Raw genomic sequence first — 27976 nt, 5'->3', positions numbered from 1 at the left:
TGCATGCATGTCTAGTGGTGGCGGTGTGCGTGCGTGCATGCGGGTGTGTGTGTGTGTACGCGAGCGCGCGTGCTCGTGGGAGGGGGTGGGGGCAGGCTGAGTATTATGGTCTGTCCGTTGCGAGGTAACTATGCAGAGTCCTGTGTGAGTGTGGGAGGGGGGGGGGATTATTATGGGATGTCTGCCCCCTTTGTGTGTTTGTGAAGATGTTAGCTAAGCTCTGTCAGTGAGGTTGTGTGTGTGTGTGTGTGTGTGTGTGGGGGGGGGACGGAACAACGTGTTTTGGGTCACATTGGCGGCTCTTTCTTCTTCTTCTTCTTCTTTTTTTATTCAGCCTATCATTGGTTCAAATGAACGAGCGCTAACTGACAACAACTGCCGCACTAATAACAGCCTGACTTGTGTTCATTCCTGCACCGAGGAAAAGGGCGAGCTCACCTCGACCCGGGACCAAACCATTACACACTACTGTAAGTTTTACTAACGTGTCAAGGTAGGCTGTCAACTTTTCTGTTATGCATTATGTTTTAACTCGACGCACGTTTTGCCTCTCGGGGCTTGGAAATAACTGTGGATCACTTTGCTTCATTCAGATTAAATAAATAAATAAATAAATAAATACCTGTGAAATCAACAACAGAGGCTGTCAATGCACAGATAATCCAATTATTCTTAACTTGTTAGAGTTCACACTCACAGACACATGTATTATAAATATTATTGGACGACCATTTATTATTATTTATTCCCCCCCCCTCTCCGCCACCACCACCACCCCCTCCCTTCCTGCCTGGACACCCCCGGTCCATTCTCCAACAGTCCCACGTCATTTTCCCTCCTCCCTCGCCGACCGAGTCGCAAGGTCTACGAGGGATTAATTCGACCAGCAAGAAATTAAATTAAAACGCTGGGAATATGTCGGCCAGTGAGGATGACAGGGACGACTTCGGACCCGTGGACGAGCGCTCACTACTTCACGGTAAGCTCCCTTTTTCCTCTCTCCCTCCCCGTCTCTCGCTCGCTCTCTCCCCGCAGAACAAGGTCCATCTCCCCGCGACTTGAGCTCGCCTTCACCGCGCACAAGCTAACGCTAGCCCCCCCCCCCCAAGCTAGCCAGTCGTCCGTCACTCGCCATGACAGATTAGTTCGTGAACTTGGCGAGCAAGTGTTTACAGTTATGTTTTGGTTTAACCCTTTATTATCGCCCCGAACCTCGTGTGTGTGTTTTCTCGGGTTCGGGCGACAACTGTCAAAGTTTCAAATGCAAGTTTTGACGCGTGCTCTCGTCCTTTTTTACGGTATATGTGTGTTAGCCTGTATGTGCACTTGCGTTCGAGCGCGCGCGCGCGCGTGTACGTGTGGGCGTGCATGAACATCTGCCAAGCCATGCCAGTGCGCGTCCCCCCTCCTCCTCCTCCTCCTCCCCTTCCTCCCCCTCCTCCTCCCTGTGGCCTGCAGCAGTGCTCCTGTCCCCGGCTTCTCTTGTCTAATGACTGCCTGTCAATGAAAGCAGATGAGGACGAGCCGGAGGATGCTGTTCGGTCTGACGTGGAGGAAGTGCCCAAGTCCAAGAAGAAGAAGAAAGCCAAGAAGAGCAGCCGAGGAGAGAGCAGGAGCAGCAAGAGACAGAGACCCATCAGAGAGGTCAGTGTGCTGTCTTTTCTCTACACTATAAACTGGATGCCAATTGTTATATATGTTCACTTTTTAAAACATTATCTTTAAACAATATTGATTTCAATATGAGACCATTTTTTGTCCCAACAACCCTTTTCATTATTAAAGGGATAGTTTGGAATTTTGGACATAAGACCTATTTTCCAACTCAGCCGGTGTGATGGAGACGTCTGGAGATGTTTTCAAGAAATTTCATTCAGTTCTTCTAGTTGCCGAGTTCGCTGGTGCTATGGATAGCGCAAGTCAATGGTACCTGCTAGCATGGCATTAAAAACACTCATAGCGACTCCACAGTGTACCTGAGGTAAATCAATTGTAACGGCAGACTATCGATGTACATATCTGTGTTGATAGAATAATATTTGAAACAAAACCAACCTCGCATCGCATGAACTACTTTCTCAGCAGCAGCATTTCTCCTGAACAGCAGATCCTCCTGCTCCGGGCACTAGTCCGGGCACATCCGGTTGCGTACATTGAACCACAGAAGAAGAATAACGTCCGTTGTGGAGGTGTTTCACGAGAGACAGTGTCTTCTGACTCTGGGTCTGACTCTGGGTCAAAGGTCGTCAAAGGGACTGAGGCGGGGAGTCGTGAAGAAGCTATTTTTAAACACTGTTAAAACAATGTTTTGATAATGAGGAGCAGTGCATCCACCGTTCCAGAGGGGGGAGCTGCGATTCTGAGAGCTGGTGTGCTAATTACGTCACTTCCGGGTATTGGCCAATCACAAGACAGTTGGGAAGGCTCTACGCTGGCTGGCCAATCACAACACACTCTGTCTTCTGGGTGTGAGATTTCAGTCTGAAACACTGCGGCTGAGGAGAGCGTCAGTAAGGAGAGATTTCTATCGGCTCATTTACAGCAACTAGGAGGTTTTTGACCATAAAAACAAGTTAATGTATGTAAGTAGACCTCCATAACTAACATATATGTGCAACAGGACCACTCTATGTGAGCTTTAACACAGATGCACTGTGAATCACTGTCATTATAGTCATTATACAGTCCTCAGTTTTAAACTAGATAAAACAGCAGGGCTTAAATTGAAATCAGGAACAGATTTCAGAAAGGTGTCATTGAGACATATTGACCCATATGAAGTTCTGTTACATGGATTTGAGCAATTATGGTTGTGTTATTAACTAAAATGTAAAAAACACTCCTATATAGTAATTTAAACTATTGTTAAAGAGAACATTTCTGAAACCTACATACATACATTTGTCCATCTTTACTTTTAAGAAACACATAGAGATTGCATTTGGCCAAGAGATCGCCTTTGGATAGGAGGAATCAGTACAGGAACCAAACTCTATCAATAAACACGTGGACGTGTCAGACTTTGTACGTATTTCTGCAACTATCAACCTGGCTTCCTTACATGAAGTGGTGGTGGTGTACCTAACTATAACAATATTGATTTTGATTCATTTCCTGCGTAACAGTGGCCAGGAAAAACAATAACAATGTCTCCTCTGAGCCATCGGGCTCAAATTAAGGGTCCACAGATCAACAGGGCTTAGCTTAACATCCAAGACTGACTGATGTTTTTGCAGCCAAGTGGGGAGCTAACATGCTAGTCCTGTTTTACCTGTGAGTTTTGTTTACAGTAGACAGTGGGGCTGACCTGCTGTGAAAAAGATGCTTTGATGGTAATTGCTGTGTATAAAGTATGTACTAAATATGGCACAAAAGGGTGTTAAGTATATTTACTGCTATTGAGGGTGCAACTAAGAATTGTTTTAATTATCTCATCCTCTGCAGATAAAAGCAATAATTACCGGATTAACTATTATTTCTATAGAATAGTATAATTGACCAGAAACTTTACTGATGCTGAGAATCATGTGTGATGTAGATAATCTTGTGTAATTATTATTAGATGTAGTGACTTTATTGTATCAGATCTATGTGAATATCTGGCAGAGCTCTGTGACTTTTCATGCAGCCCCCAGTCAAGCATAGTGGCACATTCCTTTTAATGAGAAAATTGTGTTCATTTGGTACGTTAAAAAGCACCACTGTCTTTAAAATCTTACTTTGTCTTGTAGGAATTGCCTGTCAGCTCTCCAGAGCACCTGATTGGAAGAGAAACAGCAGAGAGGGATGTAGACGAGGGAGGTGTGCGGTCAGAGAGTGAAGGAAGCGATTATGCCCCCGGGAGGAAAAAGAAGAAACGGTTGAGCTCTGCCAAAGACAAGAAAAAAGGAGGTGTGTCAGGAGAGAAAGGAGGATCGTCCAGTTCAAAGAGCAAACGTAAAGACCCAGAACCAGACGATGATGATGACGATGATGATGACTGCCAGGTAAAGATTAATTCATTGTGGGCTGCAGAGTGAATAGCTGCTTCCTTCAGGTCTGACATGTCAAAAATGACCTCCTGTGGTTGTTCTTTTCAACGTCTCTTCTCCTGTCTCAGCCTAAAAGCTCCTCTCAGCTGCTGGAGGCCTGGGGCATGAAAGACATTGACCATGTCTTCACTCAGGGAGACTACAGCTCCCTCACCAACTACAAGGCCTTCAGCCAGTTTGTTAGGTAAGATAACTATTCTTAAAGCTGTATACAGTATGAGTAAATTTATATGCATGTATGAAATAAATAATAACAACAACATAATAACAGTCTTGCTTTTTGTGCTTCAGGCCTTTAATTGCAGCGAAGAACCCCAAGATCGCTGTCTCGAAGATGATGACTTTGATGATGGCTAAGTGGAGAGAGTTTAGCACCAACAACCCACTCAAGGTACTGGAGTTCTGGAAATGGTCACACATCTGACTAATGAATGAGTGTCACTGTCCTCTTGTGTACTTGACTGATTCTGTGCTGTGTCCTCCTTTAGGGTTGTGCCTCTGCCAATGCGGCTCTGGCAGCTGCCAATGTGGCTGCAGCTGTGGAGAACATGGTGGTGTCAGGGACAGATGGAGGCCCAGAGACAGGCGCCGCCACTTCACCAACAACTGCTCCAACTCCTGCTGCTGCGGCTCCGACACCTGCTGCACCTCCAGCACCTCCACTCCGCAAGGCCAAGACTAAAGAGGGCAAAGGTCAGGTGACAAGTTGATTGTAATTATGTGCAAATTCTAACTGTAGTGTAGTGTTTTGAATATAAACAGTCAATATAAATGTCTGTGACATTCAAACCATGATCAAATGACATAATGCCGATTAAGCTTATCAACTCCACATGAATGTTTGTGTTCTGGTGTGTAGAGACATTTCTGTGCTGCACACAGGAAGTGATTTTCACCATTCCAACATTATGCACTGCAGCTTTAAATATTTATATAAGCTTATTTCTTAGCGTATATTTTCTTGACGAAACAGAGTTTGAACCTTGCGTTTACTTAGGTCCTAATGCGCGCAAGAAGTCGAAACCTACACCGAAGCCTCCACCAAAACCCAAGCCTAAAAAAGTGGCTCCTCTCAAGATCAAACTAGGAGGCCTCAACAGCAAGAGGAAGCGCTCCTCGGTGAGATCCAGTTTTTGTCCCTTTATATTTTTAATCCTTTATTTATTGAATCACCACAGTCAGAATGTTGATACTTTAATGTAACCATTTCTTTTGTTTTCACGGTTCTCTCCCTGTCGCTCTATCAGAGTGATGAAGACGAACCTGATGTCGACAGCGACTTTGACGATGGCAGTTTCTCTGTGTCCGATGGCTCGAATCGCAGCAGCCGCCCCAAGAAGAAGCCCAAGGGTGTAAAGAAAAAGAAAAAAGGTTGGCAAAGAAATAATACTGAACTAATAAGTCCTGCTCTGGAGGTTTTGCTTTATCAAATAAGCTCAAATCAAGACCAGGGTGAGGTCAATTGCTGCTTTTGTGTGCCAAATTCCCTATGCCTAATTTGTCTGCGACTGTTGTGTAAACATCCTCTCTCAGTGGAGACAGAAGATGGCGATGGCTATGAGACGGACCACCAGGATTACTGTGAAGTGTGCCAACAGGGAGGCGAGATCATTTTGTGTGACACCTGCCCCAGAGCTTATCACATGGTCTGTCTGGACCCTGACATGGAGAAAGCACCCGAGGGCAAATGGAGCTGCCCACATTGTGTGAGTACAGTAATCTCACCCCGTGGTCGTATGTGTTACCTAAGGCTGGGCCTGATTACCCGAGTATGAGACAGCCGCGCGACAATTACACCTGTAATGAAAATACCGTTGTGTCAAGGTGTATTCATGCAAAGTTGCACTGACATGAGAGTTAATAGGAAATGGATTTTGACAATTTTTTTTTGCATTCTTTGCTTCTCTTTGTCTTCTGCCCCCCTCCACCCCCCAAACCCACACTGCTCATGTTCCCATCTATCCTCTCTCCCCACCTCATGCCTTATCCCCCCCCATCCCCCATTTCCTCATCTTGTTTCTCCCACTCCCTTCCCTCCCTCCCTCCTTCCCTCCCTCCCTTCCCTTCCCTCCCTCCCTTCCCTCCCTCCCTCGGCTATGGCTCCATGTGCACACGCACACATCGCACGACCCCTCCACCCTCTGTGCTCTTGAATTCCCCCCACACCCCTCCCCTTTTTCCTTTCACTCCGTTCCGCATACCTTCCCTGCCTGTCCACACACCCCCACCCTCTCTCGCACGCACACACACACGCACACACACACGCACGCACACACACACACACGCACACACACCACTTCCCTGTCTGTAATTCCCCTGCCAGGAGAAGGAGGGGATCCAGTGGGAGGCCAGAGATGAACTGTCTGAGGCAGAAGTGGAGGATGAGGAAGACAGGAGGGATGAAGGGGTGGAAGAGGAAGATGACCACCACATTGAGTACTGCCGGGTGTGCAAGGATGGAGGGGAGCTACTTTGCTGTGACACCTGCCCCTCCTCCTACCACATTCACTGCCTCAACCCTCCTCTCCCCGAAATCCCCAACGGAGAGTGGATCTGCCCCCGCTGCAAGGTGAGAGCTTTGCACTGGCATCTGCGCGTGCACATGCTCACGTGGGTGTGCACACAAATTACACATTCCATCTTGCTTTTGCTTGCGATATAGAGCATCTCTTTTAGCTGTGTATGTAAGTTATCCTGTAGTATTATAGACCAAACCATCGCAGCCATACACTTTTTCCTTTTGCTATCATACTTGTAAATGGCACTATTCACGTTATTATCAAAACGTGAATTTCTAATCTGTGGTAAATTGCTTTCAATGATAAGCATCTCATCCTTAATTTTTTCTCCCCGCTCTACATTACATAACAGTGTCTACCGATGAAGGGAAAAGTTCAGAAGGTTATGACATGGCGCTGGGGGGAGCCACCAGCACCCACACCTGTTCCCCGGCCTGTTGACCTGCCTGCTGAAGCTCCCGATCCTCCACCACTGGTGGGACGCAGAGAGAGGGAGTTCTTTGTCAAATGGTGCAATATGTCTTACTGGCACTGCTCTTGGGTGCAGGAGCTACAGGTACAAAAACAAGGAGTTCACCCAAAGTTGAGAATGAGCTTTGTGTAGCTGACTTTGTGCAAGTGTGTCACATTTTTCTGTTCCCTCTCCTTACATTTTTAACTCATATTTCTTTACCTCCGTGTCACTCTCCCCCAGTTGGAGCTGAACTGCCAGGTGATGTTTCGTAACTTCCAGAGGAAGACTGACATGGATGAACCACCGCCTGTGGATTTTGGAGGCGAAGGTGATGACGGTAAAAGCACCAAGAGGAAGCACAAAGATCCTCTGTTTGTCCACATGGAGGAAAATTTTTACCGTTATGGAGTGAAGATGGAGTGGTTAATGATCCACCGCATCCTCAACCACAGGTAAGGCAAACAGTCTCATTAGAATAAGTATATGACATTTTAATAAGAAGATTAGGAAGTAGCAGGCATTCAGCTAAGCCAAATTTCAAAGATTTGTGGCTCCAATTCTCCTTCATGTCTTTTGTACTTTTTTGCCAGTATGGGTTTGAAATGGGCCTTAAATTGTATTCATTGTGGTCTTTAAAAAAGTCTTAAAAAGTCTTAAATTTGACTTGTTGAAACCTGCAGAGGCCCTGTTAAAACATTTTGGAAAGAATATGAAGTTGAAAAATAGTTGTTTAAAGACGGAATACACTAGTAACGTTACTGTTATCATATCTCAACTGCACAGTTGTACTCACTTGTGATCGTGAACATGGTGATTCTGTTCTGTTGTAATATCCTCTATCCTGTATTTTGTCTGTTAGTGTGGATAAAAAGAGCAATGTACACTACCTGGTAAAATGGAGAGATCTTGCCTATGACCAGTCAACCTGGGAAAGTGAAGACATGGACATTCCGGAATATGACCCCTACAAACAGACATACTGGAATCACAGGTACGGAGTGACTCAGTCAGTGGCATAGTGTTATAAGTGTGTTTTCCCCTAAACTGCTATTTCCTCTTATAGAGAGTTGATGGTGGGTGACGAGGGCAGACCTGGCAAGAAGCTGAAGAAACCAGTCAAAGTCAAAAAGGCAGAGCGACCACCAGCTAATCCAGTCGTAGACGTATGTATTTTGAAAGTTTGAATTTAAAAAAAAAAGTGTTTCTGGTCACTGTGAAACAGACCCTGCCTTGCATATTCTTTGCAAGACTAATGGATTATTGATTTTTAAAAAGAAGGTTGACTGTCAGGTGTACTCACCCGGCAGAATAAAATAGTAACCTGCAACACAGACAGACATGGCATTGATATTCCTCCTGCTTTCTTTCTCGCAGCCCACCATTAAGTTTGACCGACAGCCTGACTACCTGGACAGCACTGGAGGAACTCTGCATCCTTACCAGCTTGAGGGCTTGAACTGGCTCAGGTTTTCTTGGGCTCAGGCCACTGACACTATCCTGGCTGATGAGATGGGTTTAGGCAAGACTGTGCAGACTGCTGTGTTTCTCTACTCTTTGTACAAGGAGGTAAGGAATTGTGCTCTTTATGCAAATGTCATTGTTGGCATTTGTTTTGGTAATTGGAACAATTGAGTCAAATAAATGTTTACCGTCTCTGCTGACATGGATTTTGTGTCAGTTACTGCTCATCTTAATGAATTAATTCCCAATATTCGCTTCACAGCATTTGAATGTAAACCTAGTTCATGACTAGACTTTAATGTGTCCGTGAAATAAAATACTTTTTTGGCATGTTTTTTTGTCCAGTCTGCCCTCCTCTGCCAACTAGTGTTAGTTGATGGGTTTCAGACATGTGACACAGTAATTCTGTCCATTTAAAGGGGGTGAGTTCAAAGTAAGGAACTGTACCCTAAAGGCAGGGCAAGACAAAGTTGTTACATACAGTTGTTAATTTACACTTATGGTTGATCTAACCTTAAATCTACCTATTTGTATTTTCATTTACCAAATAAATTTAATTCCACCCATCTCTCACTGGTACAGGGTCACTCCAAAGGCCCCTTCCTGGTCAGTGCCCCTCTGTCCACCATCATTAACTGGGAGAGAGAGTTTGAGTTGTGGGCCCCTGACATGTATGTGGTGACGTACATAGGTGACAAAGACAGCAGAGCTGTCATCAGAGAGAATGAGTTTTCCTTTGAGGGAAATGCGATTCGAGGTGGAAAAAAGGCTACCAGGATGAAGGTAAGACAAATAAGTAATAAAAGGAGAAGAATCATGATACTAATTGAGATGCACAGTAATAAAATAATGTAATGAGTTTGTACTGGTTCCCTGTAAGAGTTAGAATATCTATGCTGCTTCAGTATAGAAATATTCACTCACGATTTCCTGTTTTATTGTGCTTCACAGAAAGACTCACCGGTCAAGTTCCATGTTCTATTGACATCCTATGAATTGATCACAATCGATCAGGCTGTATTAGGCTCCATTGAATGGGCCTGTCTGGTTGTGGATGAAGCACACAGGCTCAAGAACAACCAGTCCAAGGTAAAAACAAACAAACAAACAAAGCTTGCTTTACACAGTCATTTCACTACACCTACTATATGTTTTTGTATCTTTTTGATTGTATTTTTATGTCATCGTCTAATTCATTGTGTTTCTCTGGTGTCTTTCTTTTTGCCTGTTCATAGTTCTTCCGAATATTGAACAACTACCCACTGCAACACAAGCTGCTGCTGACTGGCACTCCTCTTCAGAATAACCTGGAGGAGCTCTTCCACTTGCTGAACTTCCTGACCCCCGAGAGATTCAAGTCAGTGCTTAGAGCTACAGCACATGTGGTTCGTCTTTCATACGCAGTGTGTAGGAGATCTCTATGACTCAGCTTGTATTTCTGTTTGTCTTTTTCTCTGCAGCAACCTGGAAGGGTTTCTTGAGGAGTTTGCGGACATTGCCAAAGAGGACCAAATTAAGAAGCTGCACGACATGCTGGGACCACACATGCTCAGGAGGCTAAAGGCTGATGTTTTCAAACACATGCCCTCTAAGACGGAGCTCATAGTCAGGGTGGAGCTGAGCCCCATGCAGAAGTAGGTGATAACAGGAGATTTGTAGTAAACAAACAATCACATTTTGGAGAATATGTTGGATAGTCCGAGTTCATTTTCCTTTTTTCATAAATCCAGGAAATACTACAAGTTCATCTTAACACGCAACTTTGAGGCTCTGAACACTCGTGGAGGAGGAAACCAAGTCTCTCTGCTCAATGTGGTGATGGACCTCAAGAAGTGCTGCAATCACCCCTACCTGTTTCCTGCAGCTGCCATGGTATGATCCATGTTTTCCACTCATTCATGTTAAAGAAGAACAATGCCCTTGTTTGGTTGTAGCAACTGGATTATGAAACTTTTTCATAAACAATTTTTGCTCAAATTACAGGAGGCACCAAAACTTCCCAATGGGATGTATGAGGGCACAGCTCTGACCAAGTCCTCAGGAAAACTGATGTTGCTCCTGAAGATGATGAGGAAGCTGAAGGAAGGAGGACACAGAGTTCTGGTCTTCTCTCAGATGACTAAAATGCTGGACCTGCTGGAGGACTTCTTGGAGAATGAAGGTTACAAATATGAGAGAATCGACGGAGGAGTCACTGGCAGCATGAGGCAGGAGGCCATTGACCGCTTTAACGGTTAGACATGGACTGTTTGAATTCCATAAAATCAGCTGCTATATCATACGTTCAATGTTGTAAATCTCATCCTCTTTGCTTATTTTTCTGATTTTCATCCCAACAGCTCCTGGTGCTCCGCAGTTTGCCTTCCTCCTCTCCACCAGAGCTGGCGGTTTGGGTATCAATCTCGCATCTGCTGACACTGTCATCATTTACGATTCTGACTGGAACCCCCACAATGACATCCAGGTACGCAGAACCGAACGTGCAACACCTTGTTTATGTGGGGGTGTTCCTTTATTTGGATGAAAGGTGAGAATTACATTTTATGTTGTAGGCGTTCAGCAGAGCTCACCGTATTGGCCAGAACAGGAAGGTGATGATCTATCGCTTTGTCACCAAAGCTTCTGTGGAGGAGAGGATTACACAGGTCTGTCGCAGTTAGCACCAGAAGAAATTATACAATAATACACGAGAACCTGCTCATCTCTTTGTCTTCACCTGTTTCGTTCCACCAGGTGGCTAAGAAGAAGATGATGCTCACCCACCTGGTGGTGCGGCCGGGTCTTGGCTCCAAGACGGGCTCCATGTCTAAGCAAGAGCTCGATGATATCTTAAAGTTTGGAACAGAGGAGTTGTTCAAGGATGAGCTTGGAGAGGGTGAGTTGATTGAACACACATACAGTACAAAAGTGATGGACACATATAATCTGACTCTTGTCCTTATTCTGAACTCTACTCTTTTTTTATTTGACTTGTTTTGATTTCAGGAGATAACAAGGAGGATGACAGCAGTGTGATCCACTACGATGACCATGCAATCGATCGCTTGCTCGACAGGGACCAGTCTGCTACAGATGACACTGAGATTCAAAGCATGAATGAATACCTCAGCTCCTTTAAAGTGGCCCAGTACGTGGTCAAAGATGAAGAGGATGAGGTATGAATTTGTCTACAAAATGATCAGAAATTTGAGTAGGTTCTGTAGAAGCTGTAGCGGAATTGTGTAAAATATTCAGAAAATTAGCAAGAACTTCCTCTAACATTATTGTTCAGCCCTGTACAGACAGTGTTAATTAGTTTTTTGCTCGCATAAAATGTCTTAATTTGAATACCGTACACATGCACTGTCTGTACTGTCTAATTTCTTTAAGGAGGAGGAGGTGGAAAGGGAGGTGATCAAGCAAGAGGAGAGTGTAGATCCTGATTACTGGGAGAAGTTGCTTCGTCACCACTATGAGCAGCAGCAAGAGGATCTCGCCCGCAATCTGGGCAAAGGCAAAAGAACTCGAAAACCGGTGAACTATAATGACGGCTCCCAGGAGGACCGAGGTATAAGACAGGGTACAGAACAACATATAATGCTACTTCTTCATGTGTATGAATGTTGTGCTGTGCTGTTGGTCTCCGTTTGTTGTTGGTGTTATGAAAGTGCATGCAATGGTGTTTTGTGAATTAGGATAGTAACATAGTAATATGTTTAAGGCTGCAGTTAAAGTATTATCAGTTTAACATATTTCTTATAATCTGCCAGTTAATTTCACAATTAACCAAGTCCCCAAATGTTTTGTCCACAAACCAAAGACAGAGAAAAATATATAAATGAAATATAAACACTCAAACGGATTAATCACTTTAAAATTAGCCGTCTAATTAGTTGATTCCAAATTGATTAATTGTTGCAGCTCTGAAGATTTTCTCAGACAAAGCATATAGAAAGATTCTGTCATCTAAAAATGACAGAATCACAACATATCCAGGGAAGATTTGCTGAATAAAACACAAATCTGTAACAGCCACTCATTTACAGATAATACTCTGTGACAAACAACAAGTTACTAGATAAAGATGCTGACAGTGTAGTGCAACTGTTAATGTAGCCTGAAGTGATTATCAACAATGATAACAAAGAGCGTCCCATTCATTTTTAAAAGAGAATGGTTTAAAAGTAATACATGACTCTTAGTTTCCACTTAACAGAATCAACAATCTATGGTATTTATAACATATACAAATATAATATAGTACATGTATGACATTGAGAGAGTGACGTTCTCTCTCACCCATTGTCTACCGCCTTATCCTCGACATGAGTTTTGCCCTGAGCAAACACACAGAAATGAACAACCATTCATTTTCACATTCACACTTAGGATCAATTTAGAGTGTCCAATTAACCTCTGTATGTTTTTGGATCGTGGGAGGAATCTGGAATCCCTGAAGAACGTACCAGGATTTGAGCCAGTGACCTTCTTGCTGTGAGGCAACACTGCTAGCCACAAGAGTGATGTTCACATTCTTTTATTGTTTTTGATAAATTCTTAAAAAGAAGCAGTAATGCTGAATCTGTGAAATTGAGGTGTATTTCAGTTACTCATTGGATTTAGTCATTTATTTGCTTGTGTCCTAACCTAAAATTAGATAGACATTTGGACATACTGATGAACACACACAATACAAGATAAAAATGTCAGTATTAATATTAAAAGAAAAGTCTTTGCTTTAAGCTCTGGTTTGTGTTTTAACCACAAATGACAAAGGAGTCAAAGTACACGTTAAGAGTGTCCTTTTTGTTTGTTGTAGAGTGGAGAGTAAATCTGGCTCATCATCAGCTGTGTGTTTCAAAACAAAAATCAGTTTCATTTTCAGAAATAAGCCGAATAAATGTGAATAATAAGCTCAAATGTGATGTTGACGTAGCAACTGTCCGTAAACAAAAGCAGCTCCGTTAGGACTTTAGACTTACTTTTTGAATGCAGTGATTTGCTTTTCTATTTTTATTTAATTTTTTTCTGTCTCTCTGTGCTCTGTTCAGACTGGCAGGAGGATCAGTCAGATAACCAATCTGACTACTCTGTGGCCTCAGAGGAGGGCGACGAAGACTTTGATGAACGGACAGAAGGTAACAGTAACTGCTGTTTTACGATGCGTGTCCTTCTTTGGTAAACAAGCTCCTCTGTTGTTAATAGATGTTGTGTTCATTGATGTGGTCATTGTGCTGCTCTTTAACTTCTCATCCTAACAACTTGGAGGTAAAGTTCATGTTTATGAATTCATAGTTCATAAAGAATCTCAACACTTAAAGCCCCCATTTGTTTCCTTCAACTAACATCCTTCAAACCATCCCTGCAGGTCTGTATTCAGACTCAGACGACAGCTACGATATCCACATTGACAACATCAACAACAGCTCACGAAACGGCACTTGTTGCTGCATCATCTGCTCAGAGCGTAGAGAGGCAAGAAAAGGCATAAAGAGAAAAGAAAAGGAAGAAAAGAGAAAGAAAAAAGCAATAAGAAAAAGAAAAAAAGAAAGGAATCGGCTGTTCCCCAACATTTTAAGACGTTAATGTGTATTCATATTGACTCTTACTGAGGGTAGTTTGAAATGTGCATTAAGTATACATAATAAGTGTCATTAATTATTGTTTCAGAACAAATTTGTTCATTTACGTGTTAGTATTTGTTGATACCTTTTCATTTGGCATTTTATTTATACTTGTAATAAGTTGTAAATGTTCTTTTCTAATTTTATACATTGTTTATTCAGTTCTGGCTCTGTTCATGAAGTTTTATTAAATGCAGTACAGTGTGCCACAACGCTGCTGTCAGTTGCAAATGTTTGAAGAAGAAGCTTGTAATGTAAAAGTGTGGGCAGGTTGTGAGGAGGTACAGCTTCAGCAGCATCAGTGAAGAGTGATGAGCCGTAAGTGGAACATCTTCACAGAAAAACTGTCGGACGTTAAGAGCACACATGACCACACATCAACAATTCTCACTGGATTGACTGTCACCTTCAATGTGCACTGAATTTCCAACATGCTAACAGTTTTTATGTTGTTACAGCGAACGCCCGAAGACCGAACCGTAAAGGGCTCAGGAACGACAGGGACAAACCTTTGCCTCCGCTGTTGGCCAGGGTCGGAGGAAACATTGAGGTGAGTTTTCTGTCAAATCCACAGTCATCTGTTTTCCTCTAAATGGTCCAGTGTAGGGATGGGAATTTCACGACATTTTGAGAGTCGATTGTCGAGGTCCACGTGTCGATTTTTTGATGATTTTTTATTTTATTTTATTTTTTTAGCAGCAACAGTAGCAATGCGGGGGTGGAAACTATTCTACAGTGTACTACTTTGTTTTAGGCTCAAAAACATGCCTCTAATGTCCAATGTTGACCATCAAAGCAGCGATAATGAGGGGCAAAATAAAGAAAAAAGCTCTCTCTCTCCGCGCCGCTTTTTGACTGGCCACATACTCATCCTACAAACCAGCCTTTGAGCACCACGGACATCGGCCGAAGCTCCATAGTTACCTCACCGACCCGCCCTCACCTATTCCAATTTACAAAAACGGGCCGGTGACTCGTCCTCCTCAATGTGTGCACCATCATCTGAGAGCGCACGGAGCCTGGACAGCAGGCTCACCTTTTCGTGCACTCCTTCCTTAACCTCGTTGGTCGTGAACATGTACGTGTTTGTGACACTTCAACTTTTTATTTTATTTTATTCTTTTGCGCATGTGTCGATTGTCGATCGTTTTGTCGACAAAAAAGTCCCATTCCTAGTCCAGTGTGTACTATTTGGGAGGGTTTACTGTTAGAAATGAATATACTACCCCAAAATATGTTTGTCTAAGCGTGTAATTGCTTTAAAACAAAATTGAATACTGCCATTTTACATCACCATGTTTCTACAGCAGCACAAATTCAGAAATGGCTGCACATACAGAGACGGATTGTTGAGAAAGAGTGCAAACATCTTTTCTGGTATGCAAGGGCCACCGTAGTTGATGCACTTGGGAAAGGGATGGCTGAGCGGAGGATTTAGTTGCAATTCTCACTGTTATATGTAATTCATTCTTACACACTGGACCTTAAATCACAGTTATAGACAAGATTTTACCCAAGACCTCAGAACATTGTCTTCAAAATGAACATCCAGCACAAAATATCAAGAAACAGAAGAGTGGGGCTGCCATTTTTCTTGTTTAACCTTGCTTCCTTTAATGTAGTGCAACTTACATCTTGTACTCTTAAAAACTTTTCAGGTGTTAGGGTTCAATGCACGGCAGCGGAAGGCTTTCCTGAATGCAGTGATGCGTTATGGGATGCCTCCTCAGGACGCTTTCACCAACCAGTGGCTGGTGCGGGATCTCAGAGGGAAATCTGAGAAAGAATTCAAGTGAGTAGCATATATTTTAGTGTGATACGTTCACTATATTTGTCATTTTGTTTGATTTTCAGTTTATTTTCTTCATGCATCTTTGTCATATGTGTACATTCATATATGGGTACATGCCTTCACCTTCTCCTTTACACGTTTTCAGGGCTTACGTGTCCCTGTTCATGCGCCACCTTTGTGAACCAGGGGCTGATGGAGCAGAGACCTTTGCAGACGGCGTCCCACGTGAGGGTCTGTCAAGGCAACATGTGCTTACACGAATTGGTGTGATGTCCCTCATAAGGAAAAAGGTAATATGAATACCAAGCACAAATCATTGAATGCTTCACACGGTGTGTTTGTGACTTATTATTATTATTACTCTTTTACTGGTAACAGGTGCAGGAGTTTGAGCACGTTAATGGTCAGTGGTCAATGCCCTGGATGGCAGAACTGGAGGAGAACAAAAGGGCTGCAGCTTTGGCTGCAGGTGAAGACCTCAAGACTCCCTCTACTGGGACACCTGCAGACACACAGCCCAACACTCCTGTTCCAGGTACATGCACACATGCACACATGCACACATTTACACACCAAGGCAATTTCATTTAAGTTGCAAAGCAGAAACATTTGTTTTGAAGTGTCCTTTAACAAACATGCACGTATGCAGTCGGCGGCCACTTAATTGGGTACACCGGTCACTTAAAAAGTGGCAGGAGTGGCACATGGTGTGATGTTCTGCTAACCCTGCGTCAAGATTCAATGTCTTGTACTTTCACACATGGTCGTCTGCATACCTTGGTTGTAATTACTTTTTTATTTGAGTTACTGTTGCCTCTCCATTATTTTTAACCAATCATTTTTGTGAAGATAATTACTGCTCACTGGTTATTTTATTTTTGTTTGGACCATTATCTGTAAACCCTGGAGGTGGTTGTGCATAAACATGAAAGTAGATCAGCTTTTTCTGACACCAACAACCGTGCTGCCTTTCAAAGTCACTTAAATCAGCTTTCTTTACCCAACTTAATGCTCAGTTTGAACTTCAGCATGTCTAAATGCATTGCGTTGCTGATGATGATGATGTTATGTCTTTGTTTAAATCTTAATCCAAGCAGTATCCCTCTGAAATACCTTTTATTGCAGTTACTGTTGACAATTTAGGTTAGGCCGACGCCCTCTTGTGGCGACATCCATAAAAATATGAGTCTGAGACCACCATATCGTTCTGATATAAGCAGAACAGAGGGAGGATTAACATAATCTCTACATTTTTTACAGAGGATTTGTCTAAATTGGAGGACAAAGATGACTTAAAGAAGGAGGGAGAGGATGGTAAGGGAGTGAAGAAGACAGAGGATCCAGAGGTAAAATCTACTATAAGCCATTTTGTATCATTGGTATGAATATTATTCAGAATTGCATTTATCTAATATCATCCTAAATTTGTATCCCAAAGATAATTGAAATCCCAGATGAGTCAGAAAAATCCCCTCTGCCTGAAAAGAAGGAAGTAGAGTCAGACGCTGCAGCAGGTAAAGAGGAGAAGGAGACTGGAGCTGGAGAGGAACGGAAGGAGAAGGAGGCTGAAGACACGGGCAAAGAAAAAGAGAAGGATCAGGCTTTGGACATGGGGGAGAAAAGTACTGTTAAGGGCAACGGTCCAGAGGGCAAACTGGATTCAGAGGAGGACAAGTCTAAAGGTGAGATGGATGATAACAATGCTTTTACATTTTTCAAATCTACATTCTCTTTGATTCTAACTTCTTTTTTCATTTCAGCTGAAAATGGTAAAGATGAAAAGATGGACACCACTTCATCCACAGAAGAGAAGAAAGGTACATACAAGTTAACAAAAACATTATTAAATATAAAACACATAGCCATCATTTATTTCCATAGCGAGAGCATGTCTTGACTTTTCAACCGTGTTGCTCTTCTGTTTTCTAACAGATCAAAGGGAAGAGAAGGATGGTGTGAAAACAGACGAGTGTGGCAAACTGCAGAATGGAGAGAACGCCAAAGACGGGGGAACAGCTGCACCGGTGGTTAACGTCAGCGAAGAGAAGAAGAAAGCCACCAAGCAGAGGTTCATGTTCAACATAGCTGATGGAGGATTCACAGGTGGACACACACACACACACATATGTAGCGTACACACACACACACACACACACACACACTCAGTACACTCATCTGACTTCTCTTTCCTCTTCTCCAGAGCTTCACTCTCTGTGGCAGAATGAAGAGCGAGCAGCTACTGTCACCAAGAAAACCTTTGAGATTTGGCACCGTCGCCATGACTACTGGCTACTGGCTGGCATCATACAGTATCCTTCCAAACTGACAGAAAGATCTAAGCTACAACATTTTTTTTTTTTTTTTTTTTCAAAAACCCATAAATTCTGCTCCTGATGCAGCTGCCATCCACACTAACCTGGTGTTTCAAAGGCCAGAAAATGGAGTTATGAAAATGTAGCTTTCTCTGTGTTTGTGTACCTGAACGGTCATGTGATATGATGTGTTAGTTATGGATGCAGACTACTTCTGATCATCTGGACCCACATATGTTTTTTAACTAAACAAAAGTAGTGGCGTGCATGTTGCCCCAGTTAAAGTCCCATGCGTGATAATGACACATTTGTTGTGCCACTGTTGAACAGAAAATTTTGAGATCAAACTACATTGTTAAATTAATTCCAAATCATAATGATCATTAGTTGCTGTTTTATATAGAGCTGCAACTAGCGATTATTTTTCGTAATCGATCAATCTGTCTATTATTTTCTCGATTAATCGATGAATTGTTTTGTCCAGAAAATGTCAGAAAATGTTAAAAAACCTTGATCAGTGTTTGTCAAAGCTGGAAATGATGATGTTCTCGAAAGTCTTGTTTTGTTCACAAACCAAAATGATTCAGTTTTAATGATTTCTTTGTTTATGAGGAGCAAAGAAACCAAGAAAATATTCACATTTAAGAAGCTAAAACAATCAGAAAACTTGTTTTAATCATGAAAAAAGCTTCAAACCGACTAATCGATTATCAAAATAGTTGGCAATTAATTTAGTAATCGATTAATAATCAATTCATCGGTTAATCGTTTCAGCTCTAGTTTTATATTACATAAGTGCAGTATGAAACACACAAAGACCACACTGCATACTGTTTTCTGTGAGAATGAGATACCTGTCTTCCAGTTTTTTACAGAATATCCTTCAAAGTGATAAGTAAAAACATTTTTCTTGATCCATGCAGCTCAAAAGTGTTTATTGTGCACAGCTTTGTTTAGTCATTGAAGAAAAATGGTTCATGAATATTCTTATACTTATTGGAAGTGAGTGTGCTGTAACAGCATCCAGCGTCTCTCCCTCCCTGGATGAGAATATGACCCATGTGAGACTGTGTTGTTACCCATAACCCTGGCATCTCTCAGTCATGGCTACGCTCGGTGGCAGGACGTACAGAACGACGTGAGGTTTGCTATCCTCAATGAGCCTTTCAAAGGGGAGATGAGCAGAGGAAACTTCCTTGAGATCAAGAACAAGTTTCTTGCTCGCAGGTTCAAGGTGAGCTGAGTTGTTGTCACGTTTCCCTGTGACATGCTGTACATGTGTTGGATTTATATCTCACTGGGCATTTCTGTGTCGTTCCTGTAAAGCTACTGGAGCAGGCGTTAGTGATCGAGGAACAGCTGCGGAGAGCAGCCTACCTGAACATGACAGAAGACCCGGCTCACCCCTCCATGGCCCTGAACACTCGCTTCAGTGAGGTGGAGTGTCTCGCTGAGTCCCACCAGCACCTCAGCAAGGAATCCATGTCAGGGAACAAACCTGCCAATGCAGTGCTGCACAAAGGTAAACATATGGAATATATGCAAGAGGCAGGTATAATGAAGGTGTCATGAGGCTGGAAATTATATGAATGATTCTCAATAATGAAAAATTTAAAGGCTCCACAAATTCACATATTAATAAAGGTATTTTCAGGAGGCAGCACGTTTTAGATAAGGAGGAACTGAGATGGGATGAAATGATATTTAAATCATGAGAAAAACACATTTTAACAACCTCCATTATCTTGACTACAGAAACATAGTAACTGTTTAGTCGTCGTAACTATAATATGATAATGCATTTACACAGCAACTTTCAAAACACAAACAATGCTTTACATGTCACATAATTAAAGGATAACAAAAGCAGGTATTATCAGTACTGCATTGAATTAAGGGACAGGAAATCAGGCGTGTTCCTTTAAATATTCCACAGTGTTATCTTACAATATGTTTTCTTAACTGTTGTCTTATCATTTTTGAGTTTGAGAGAGTGAGTATCAGTAAAGATGTTATGTTTTAACACAAATATGACCATTTTTGTGCTCCAATTATAGCTGCACATATAACCACATCAGGTGCAACACTGTGGTTTAATATGGAGCAGCCTTCATATTTGAACACAAACAGCTTGTCATAACCTTGTGAGAGAAAATAGCTCCTCTATCACCCAGTAATTTATTTGTGGTGTTTAAGAGACGCCCTGCGTTCACAATTTTAAGGCTCCAGCTAAGAAAGTCTTCTCAGTAGTCTATAAAATTAGTGAAAATGTAAATCTCAGAGTCCAAGGGCGCTTTCACACCAACAGCAGTTGGTGCGCACCAAACGATCCATTTGAACCAAAAACTCTAGTTGGTTTCGTTTTCGTTGGTGTGAAAGCATCAATCGCACTCGGGTCCGCACCAAATCAAGCGGACCGAGACCGATAAAAAGAGGTGGTCTCGGTCCGCTTGATTCCGCACCAAATGTCAGACTCTGGTGAGAACGCCAACTCGGGTCCAAACCATATTCTGCAGTAAATGCCATGGACATAGTCTACCTTGTAGGTCTTTGGAGCAATCTTGGTCACATTCATGAAAATAGCGCGTCTCCTCTGCCTGAAATGACGCGCTATACGTCTTCGCCGACTCCAGTGCATCAGCAGATTGTTCTCCAGACGCAGCCGCGACTCAGTCTCAAATTGGATATTTTGCCAAAAATGGCCAATACAGAGAATGTAATAAACGAAGATCAGAGCAAGTAGCAATGTGCGAACGTGTTGCTCCATAGTGAGTCAAAAACTGTAAAAGTGGCGCTTTTCTACAGGAAGATATAAACACATTGATGAAACGTCAATCGTGCCAATGTTGGTTCATTTGCTGGTGTGAAGGCAGACCACACTGGAGTCATGTGTTACATAATAACAATTGTATTGCCTGGTGCGGATCAAATAATCGAACTAGTGGTGTGAAAGCGCCCAAGTTGACATCCTCAAAATCCAAGCACCAGTAGAAATACTCAATTTTACATTACTCTCAGAGCAGCTTTATGCAGAAGTTGATCATGATCATGATGCTAAATCTATCGCCCAAATACTGATAATACAGAAACATATTTTTGCTGAATTACAAATCAATTTTACAATTTACACGCGCTCCATTAAAAACCAAACAAACAAACTCACTTGGACTTGGACTCTGGTGGAGGCAGAGTCCAAGTCCATGACATTAATGACAGTAATGATTATAATGACGATGAAAATAATACCATACTAAAATAATACCACATCCATCTACAGAGACATCGCGCCAAAGGTTTAACAATTTAGAAATAAGACGATTGTTGAACTTTCCTTAACCCCAAAGACAACCCGATTAAGGTCAAAGGTCAACTTTGATTTCCCCACAAAAACCTGTTTCAGCAAAAACAACCCCAACCCTTGATTAATGTCGTCAATCAGTCAAGTTTGGATCAAATGTTGACATTAAGTGGACTATACCCTCTCTCTGCTGGTGTAGTGTGGGTGGCAGGAGTATGCAGAGTAGAATGGATGCACCTTTAAAAAGAAAACAGAGTAGTATGGATGTGGCCTGCTTCTCATCCTGACAATATCATCAATATCCTGTTGCCTTCGTCATTTGTGAACAGCAAATTCTGGTCCAGATGACTGGATCTTAAAAAGCATGGAAACATTTTACCCTCGTATTCTAGGAGACGGTAAAACGCTAAACATATTCCATGTTCTAATTGCAGTTCTCAAACAGCTCGAGGAACTGTTGAGCGACATGAAGGCTGATGTCACGCGTCTCCCGGCGACCATTGCCCGGATACCCCCGGTTGCTGTTCGGCTGCAAATGTCCGAGCGGAACATCCTCAGCCGACTGGCCAGCCGAGGTCCAGACATCCCCGCCCAGAACCAGTCACAGACCTCACAGCAAATGCAGGTACCTCGCTGACCAGTCACACTGCATACTTCACACTCATTGACTAAAAGCCAGTCGCGCTCACCTCCATGTAGCAGACTCCTCCCCCTTGACTATCATGTACAGCTGCCAGGCTAGTCGTCCTCACTCTGCACCTACCATCCGTCTCTCTGGACTCAGAGGAACATCAGCTGTGCTGCTGGACTTTGGTTTGAAAAGACTGGAACTAGTAGACGTAGGAGGGGAGTGAACAGAAGAATCCTCTCTATTTCCTCTCGAAAACAGGTCGTTCTCCTCAACTGGGATTCAGATTTAACTCGTCCGATTTGAGGACTGTCGTCGTGACAGTTCTAGAGGGGGCGCCACTGAGCGGCCCTGCTCTGTCTGTACAGCAGTTTCAAACTTGTATATGTAACTTTGTGTATCATTAAGCTGACGGGGATTGACAGGAGTGGAAGCAGCATGTTTGCAGTATACTGATGCTTTGTAGTAACCTTTGGATTATTAATGACATTGAGGGATTTAATTGTGCTCATTTACAGCTGGAGAAAGTTGTGATATTTCAATGTTTTTTTTCAACTCTCACGTTCTCACCTATGTGTGTGTGTGTGGAGAGACTGAAAGAGAGTGTGTGTGTGTGTGTGTGTGTGTGTGTGTGTGTGTGTGTGTGTGTGTGTGTGTGTGTGTGTGTGGTGATCTAGAAGCAGGGCATACTGATGTGCATCTCTACTGCAGAGTGCCCCCACACTGAGAAACTCTCACTGTTACCTCCTTCTGGGTCCTCACCCTCCATCCCAAACCTCCACCTGTCCAGTCAGGTCACCTGATTCATCTGCAGCCCTTTGTGCCCTAACACCCTAACACCCTAACACCCTAACACCCTAACCAGCACCTTGACATTCCTCACTGCATCACAGATCTGCTCCCTGGGGATTTACCTGCCCTAACGAATGGACACGCAATAGCTACACAACCTTTAGTTCAATTGAAAGGGTTTGAAGGACGATGGCAATCTTAATTTAATTTCTTGTCTTGTTCTGTTGTTTACATAATTGAATATTATTGTAATTATTATTATTATGGTTACCACCTTGTTGTTTTTATCATTGCTGTTTTTATGGACTACAATAAAAAGTCAACCGTTTTTTAAGGTTTATCCATTTAAAATGTATAGTAAAATATTCATGGTGAGTTCATCATTTGTTCCCGACACCCTTTATTTATGTCAATTGTGAAAATCTTCTTCACGTCCATGTAGCCGTCGATAAATACAATTGTCTGGGGGGAAAAAAGAAACAAAGGTCGGTGTCAGCTCCGCCCTCAAGACAGAAAACACCGTCCCTCACTGTAAGAAGACACTGAACATTATCACAAAGAAGTACACACTGATGTTACACAGGCGTTTATCACAATGCCGCAAGGGCTACAGACACTGCATTTAACCCCTTTGTGGTCTAGACAAGACTTATACAATTTAATATACACAAATGTCTGTTATATTCAGATCATTGCCAAATTAATTCACACAATGCTGATGAAAACCTCTTAGCGTCACATGTCTCTGTGTTTCTCTGTATCGTGGTATTTAGATCTCATGACAAACTCATCAATGTGATAGTAAAGCGAGACAGGTTGGAGTATGGTGTGTCTACAGAAAGTTCATTTTTCTACTGTTCCAAAAACTCAGTCGTTTAGCAGTTTGACAGAATAAAAGCTTTTTGTCTCTGCTGCTGTATAAACGGTAACGCTCCCTCAGTCAGGTCTGATAGTATTTCTTGACCGAGTATTGAGCTGGTTTCCAGGTAAAAGACGTAGCACACACATAATGTATCTTTCCCCCTAGAATAGAAAGAAGAAGAGGAGAAAAGTGGGTGTTCAGTCAGTGTCAAGCTGCTCCTGCAAATGCAAAACAAAGAAACAGTTGGAATGTGAAATGACAGTATTTTTATTTTTAGCCTTTCAAAGGTAACAACCAAGTGTTTTTGTCTATTTGTTCATTGTCACGTGGGGATAAGTCCTACTGATGGTGACCCCATGACCTTTTAGGATCACCCTGATAGCTCAAATATTAAAAAAAACAACCTTAATCATAATGTCCCCTACAGGAGAGGTCTTTTTGTATGTGCACATAACTGCAAATGTGTATAAGCAAATGCTGAGTTTAGATTGTGAAGGCTAGCTGTTTTCATAGATTAAACATTTCATGGTAAAGAAAGATGCTGTTGAACTAAAGTACTGTGTTGATGTTGCTTGAGAGCTGATGCCAGATCGAGAAAATCCAACTATTTTTATGACACATGATGTATTTTCGCCTAAACGCCTAGAAAGTTGGTGTTGAATTTTCCCCGAGTGCAAATGCTGATTTTCAGGAGCGATGTGACATTAGAAAGAGGCCTTGTGTGTGGAAGAGGTCTGAGGGGAGGAGCTGGGGAAGAAGGCGACAGGAACAAGCTGATTTTTATCCCATTGATAGTCGGGTAATTAAGAAAATTAAAGTAAATTACAGGGTGGGAGGATCAGCTGCAGTGGTAATGGAGCCTGATGCCTTATCATGACAAAGAGCTGGAGGATAAGCAGCAGAGACTAGAACTGTGCTGCAGAACACGAGGAACTAACGTTTACTCCAAAATGTATTACTAACCTGTGGTGAATGTACACTGATGCTGTCTGTGAGTTTTATTATGTTTGGAGGTGGAGAGACACCGAGTATCCTCACGGACATCAGCACAAAGGAGAAATTGGACTTGACCTGTCGCTTCCTTGTACAGACAAATTCATTCTGCTACTGACCCTGCAGAGAGGAAGGACCCAAACATGGCTCGGCGGTGAGTGTCTTACATTTTTATGAGGCGAAGTAACTTCTTCCTGTGATGTACATCTCGTTACTTCTGTTTTTGTACCTGTGTCAATGTGTGCTTCAGCAAAACCTGTATGTCTTTACTGTGTTACTGTGTTGTTTATTTCTTCCCTTCCTTCCTTCCTTACTCAACTAGTACAGACAGACAGTGCACGTCCATGTGCACGAGCAGGTAAATATGCCAGATTATTGCCACTGGCTAATTTACATCTGGTCCCTGTGCAGGTTGATAGAGTGAGACAAAATATACATATATGGTAAGAAAAAAACAGGAACAAAACAAGAAATTAAATATATTTAACCCTTAAGAGTTCCTGTTCATGTCCTGCCTATATATTCATATTTGTTATTTTATATCTTTCCACTTTAAACAAGTCAGTCTTTTAAAGCTACTTCAGCCTGAAATATACATATCAAATATTCATAATATTTTTTGAAACTGTAACCCTTTAAAGGCCAATATGTTTACACAAATCCATTGTTTTTTTTATTGAGAAATAACAGAAAAACTAAAACTACAATCATTTCCATAAAATACATTTCAAGGAATACTTTTAAAAGTGGAAAATAATATGAACATGGAATGTTTTTACAGCAGTTTTTGGGAAGGTGGCATCTTCTGCCGCTAGGAACAAATTTGTTTGTTTATATGGTTTTTTTTTTTAAAGGAACTCACAATGACATTAATACGGAGCCGTCGAAGTGACATGAGAAAAAAAAAATGAAGGAAAAAAAGAAACATTTAAATCTCGACTTCTTTTTGGGAATTTTTTTTTGGAAACTCAAGATCTCGACTTTGAAACTCATGACCTTGAGTTTCCAAAAAATTCAAAAAAAAAATTTTTTTTCATAATTTTTTAGAAACTCGAAATCTCGAGTTTACGAAAAATGATGAATTATTTTTTTTTCTTTCATATTTTTTTGGGAAAAAAAAAAGTACCTTTTTTTTCATCATTTTTTGGAAACTCAAGATCTCTACTTTGAAACTCGAGATCTCGAGTTTCCAAAAAATGATGAAAAAAAACTTTTTTTTCAATTTTTTTTTTTCCTCATGTCACTTCCGGGGCTCCGTACATTAACAACAAACGAACTATGTTTTTTCTGCCATACATTTTTGGTGAATGTGAATGATCCCAGGTCTGTGTTGTGAGGTCAGTCTTGGGCAGAGGAAGTGATGGTGATAAGCAGCCATCATAATAATGAGTATAGAAGCAGCACATGATGAACTTCCATCCATCCATTATCTACTGCTTTATCCTCCACCAGAGGGTCACGGATGGCACTGTGCCAATCTCAGCTGACATAGGACGATAGGCGGGGTCAAACCCTGGACAGTTCGCCAGTCCATCACAGGGCCAAACAACCATTCACTCTCACATTCACACCTACGGTCAATTTAGAGTGACCAATTCAACTAATCCCCAAATCTGCTTGTTTTTGGGCCTAAAGGCCAACCACTACGCCAACCGTGTGGCCACATGATGAATAATGAAAAATGCCATAAAACTCTGTAGTGCTGTAAAACAATGTTCGCCAAACCTTTTAATATTGGGACCTGTGATCCAATTCACAATATATATTGTGACACGAGCAAAACTGTTCATGCTATAATGCTTCTGACTAGTTACATGTCATTTCATGTAAATGCCATTTTATGACAGTAATTTCCAGAGACTTGACACCTTTCTATGTCAAGAAAATATTGATGGGATGTTTCCTGGTAGAAGTGGTGTTTGAATTCAATTCAACTGTATCAGTCCAGCTAGAGGAAGTTCATTAAGAGCAGCACGACGAAGACACTAAAACACAGAGATTACACATAGCAGCATACAAAAGGCAAGTGATAATGAAAGTGATAGTGTGATAGATAGTGCAGTAAACAGAGCGTGGTTTGCTGTGTTGCTGCTTTGGCTGTAAAATGAGAAATTCAAATTGTTACAGCTGGAAATGACAAACCATGACAAACGAAGAGTAAATCTTACATTTACAGTTAAGCATTTAGCAGACACGTTTATCCAAAGCTACTTACAAAAGAGGAATAAGCTACATGGAAATAGTCTTGGAAGTACAAGGAAAAACATTGTGTGGGCAACATGGTATCTTCCTCGTCAGAGTAAACCTGAGTATATATATATATATATATATACTGTGCTGGGCAGAAGTCTTAGGCATGAAATGAAATGCACATGGATATATATTTATACATATATACAATTAGAAGTACAAATACGCCCTGTGAATGTCAGCACAATTTGCAAGTTAAAGGTGCATTATGTAATAAATGATAAAATCCTCCTAATATGTCACAGAGACTCAGGAATAATGTTCATATAACAAACTGAACTCACCAACAACAACAGTACAGACAAAATATTTGCATTAAAATAAATATTTTGCAGACTGCAAATCATGTTTATGTTTTGAAATCATGTTTTGGCATGTGGCGCCACCTACCGCCGTCTACCAATCATTGCAGTCAGTAGAGTCTCAGCTGCTGAGCAACCACGGGTTGCCAGTTATGTCAGAAAATTAAACCTAAAAGACCTCGGTATTTTGAATTTGAATGTAGTAACTGTTTTTGGCCACATTCTTACATATGGCACCTTTAAATGTGGATGATGTTTGTTTCACATTTGATCATCTTGTGTTTTCTGTCTAGGTAAATATGGATTAGTGTGCGTTGTGCTTTTTAAAAGCATGTGGTGATGGTGATATCAGAATATTATTATTGTCTGATAATGACTGGACTTCACAGAAATACTGAAAGTAGATAATGCATGCGCAGATATGCACACTCTCCAGTTATATATGGAGGTGGGAGGACTTGGATTGCAAATAAGGAAGTGCTGTGTGACTCTGACCTTTGTGTGTTGCACATTCACAGACAGACAGACACACAAACACACCTGGAAGTAAAGTGCACACAGTCAGTAGAGCAGTAACAGACAGGTGGGCAGGTGCAGGGGGAAAGCCTTGCAAGCAGACTACGAGACAAACCACAGGAAGCTCAAACGGCACTTTTTGGATTACTTTTATTCCTCTAAT

At 41.9% G+C, this 27976-nt stretch overlaps 1 protein-coding gene across 3 annotated transcripts; it reads left to right on the top strand.

The window, feature by feature from the left end:
• The first annotated feature begins 282 nt into the window (after window positions 1-282).
• On the top strand, window positions 283-23200 carry chd4b (chromodomain helicase DNA binding protein 4b). Of its 3 annotated transcripts, none has more exons than XM_083899316.1 (41): window positions 283-470; window positions 820-979; window positions 1514-1644; window positions 3732-3986; window positions 4100-4215; window positions 4323-4422; window positions 4520-4724; window positions 5029-5150; window positions 5279-5402; window positions 5565-5737; window positions 6355-6600; window positions 6903-7106; window positions 7245-7456; window positions 7864-7995; window positions 8068-8167; window positions 8379-8570; window positions 9048-9248; window positions 9417-9554; window positions 9701-9822; window positions 9926-10099; window positions 10196-10337; window positions 10449-10698; window positions 10805-10929; window positions 11018-11110; window positions 11199-11340; window positions 11451-11620; window positions 11835-12024; window positions 13496-13582; window positions 14527-14618; window positions 15727-15860; window positions 16006-16150; window positions 16239-16395; window positions 17121-17206; window positions 17299-17542; window positions 17621-17677; window positions 17793-17963; window positions 18061-18169; window positions 19274-19406; window positions 19499-19694; window positions 21905-22095; window positions 22810-23200. In XM_083899316.1, exons 2-41 carry the CDS (start codon window positions 916-918, stop codon window positions 22933-22935), a joined length of 6051 nt encoding a protein of 2016 aa, XP_083755442.1. In that variant the 5' UTR covers window positions 283-470; window positions 820-915; the 3' UTR covers window positions 22936-23200. The 3 variants fall into 3 exon arrangements, with proteins under 3 accessions (XP_083755442.1, XP_083755443.1, XP_083755441.1); XM_083899317.1 differs by having other exon boundaries at window positions 1511-1644; window positions 11835-12012; XM_083899315.1 differs by having other exon boundaries at window positions 1511-1644.
• Window positions 23201-27976: the final 4776 nt, after the last annotated feature.

Source organism: Microchirus variegatus (genome assembly GCF_963457635.1).
Source record: "Microchirus variegatus genome assembly, chromosome: 1".
Lineage (NCBI taxonomy): Eukaryota > Metazoa > Chordata > Actinopteri > Pleuronectiformes > Soleidae > Microchirus > Microchirus variegatus.
Note: the sequence above shows the minus strand (reverse complement) of the source record. Positions and strands in the feature narration are given on the sequence as shown.

Excerpts from the sequence above, each read along its gene's own strand:
- chd4b (XM_083899315.1), top strand. The coding sequence starts at position 916 with ATGTCGGCCAGTGAGGATGACAGGGACGACTTCGGACCCGTGGACGAG. Across the intron at positions 17,207-17,298 it reads AGAAGACAGAGGATCCAGAG|ATAATTGAAATCCCAGATGA; the intron begins GTAAAATCTACT and ends TGTATCCCAAAG. Across the intron at positions 22,096-22,809 it reads AGACCTCACAGCAAATGCAG|AGTGCCCCCACACTGAGAAA; the intron begins GTACCTCGCTGA and ends TCTCTACTGCAG.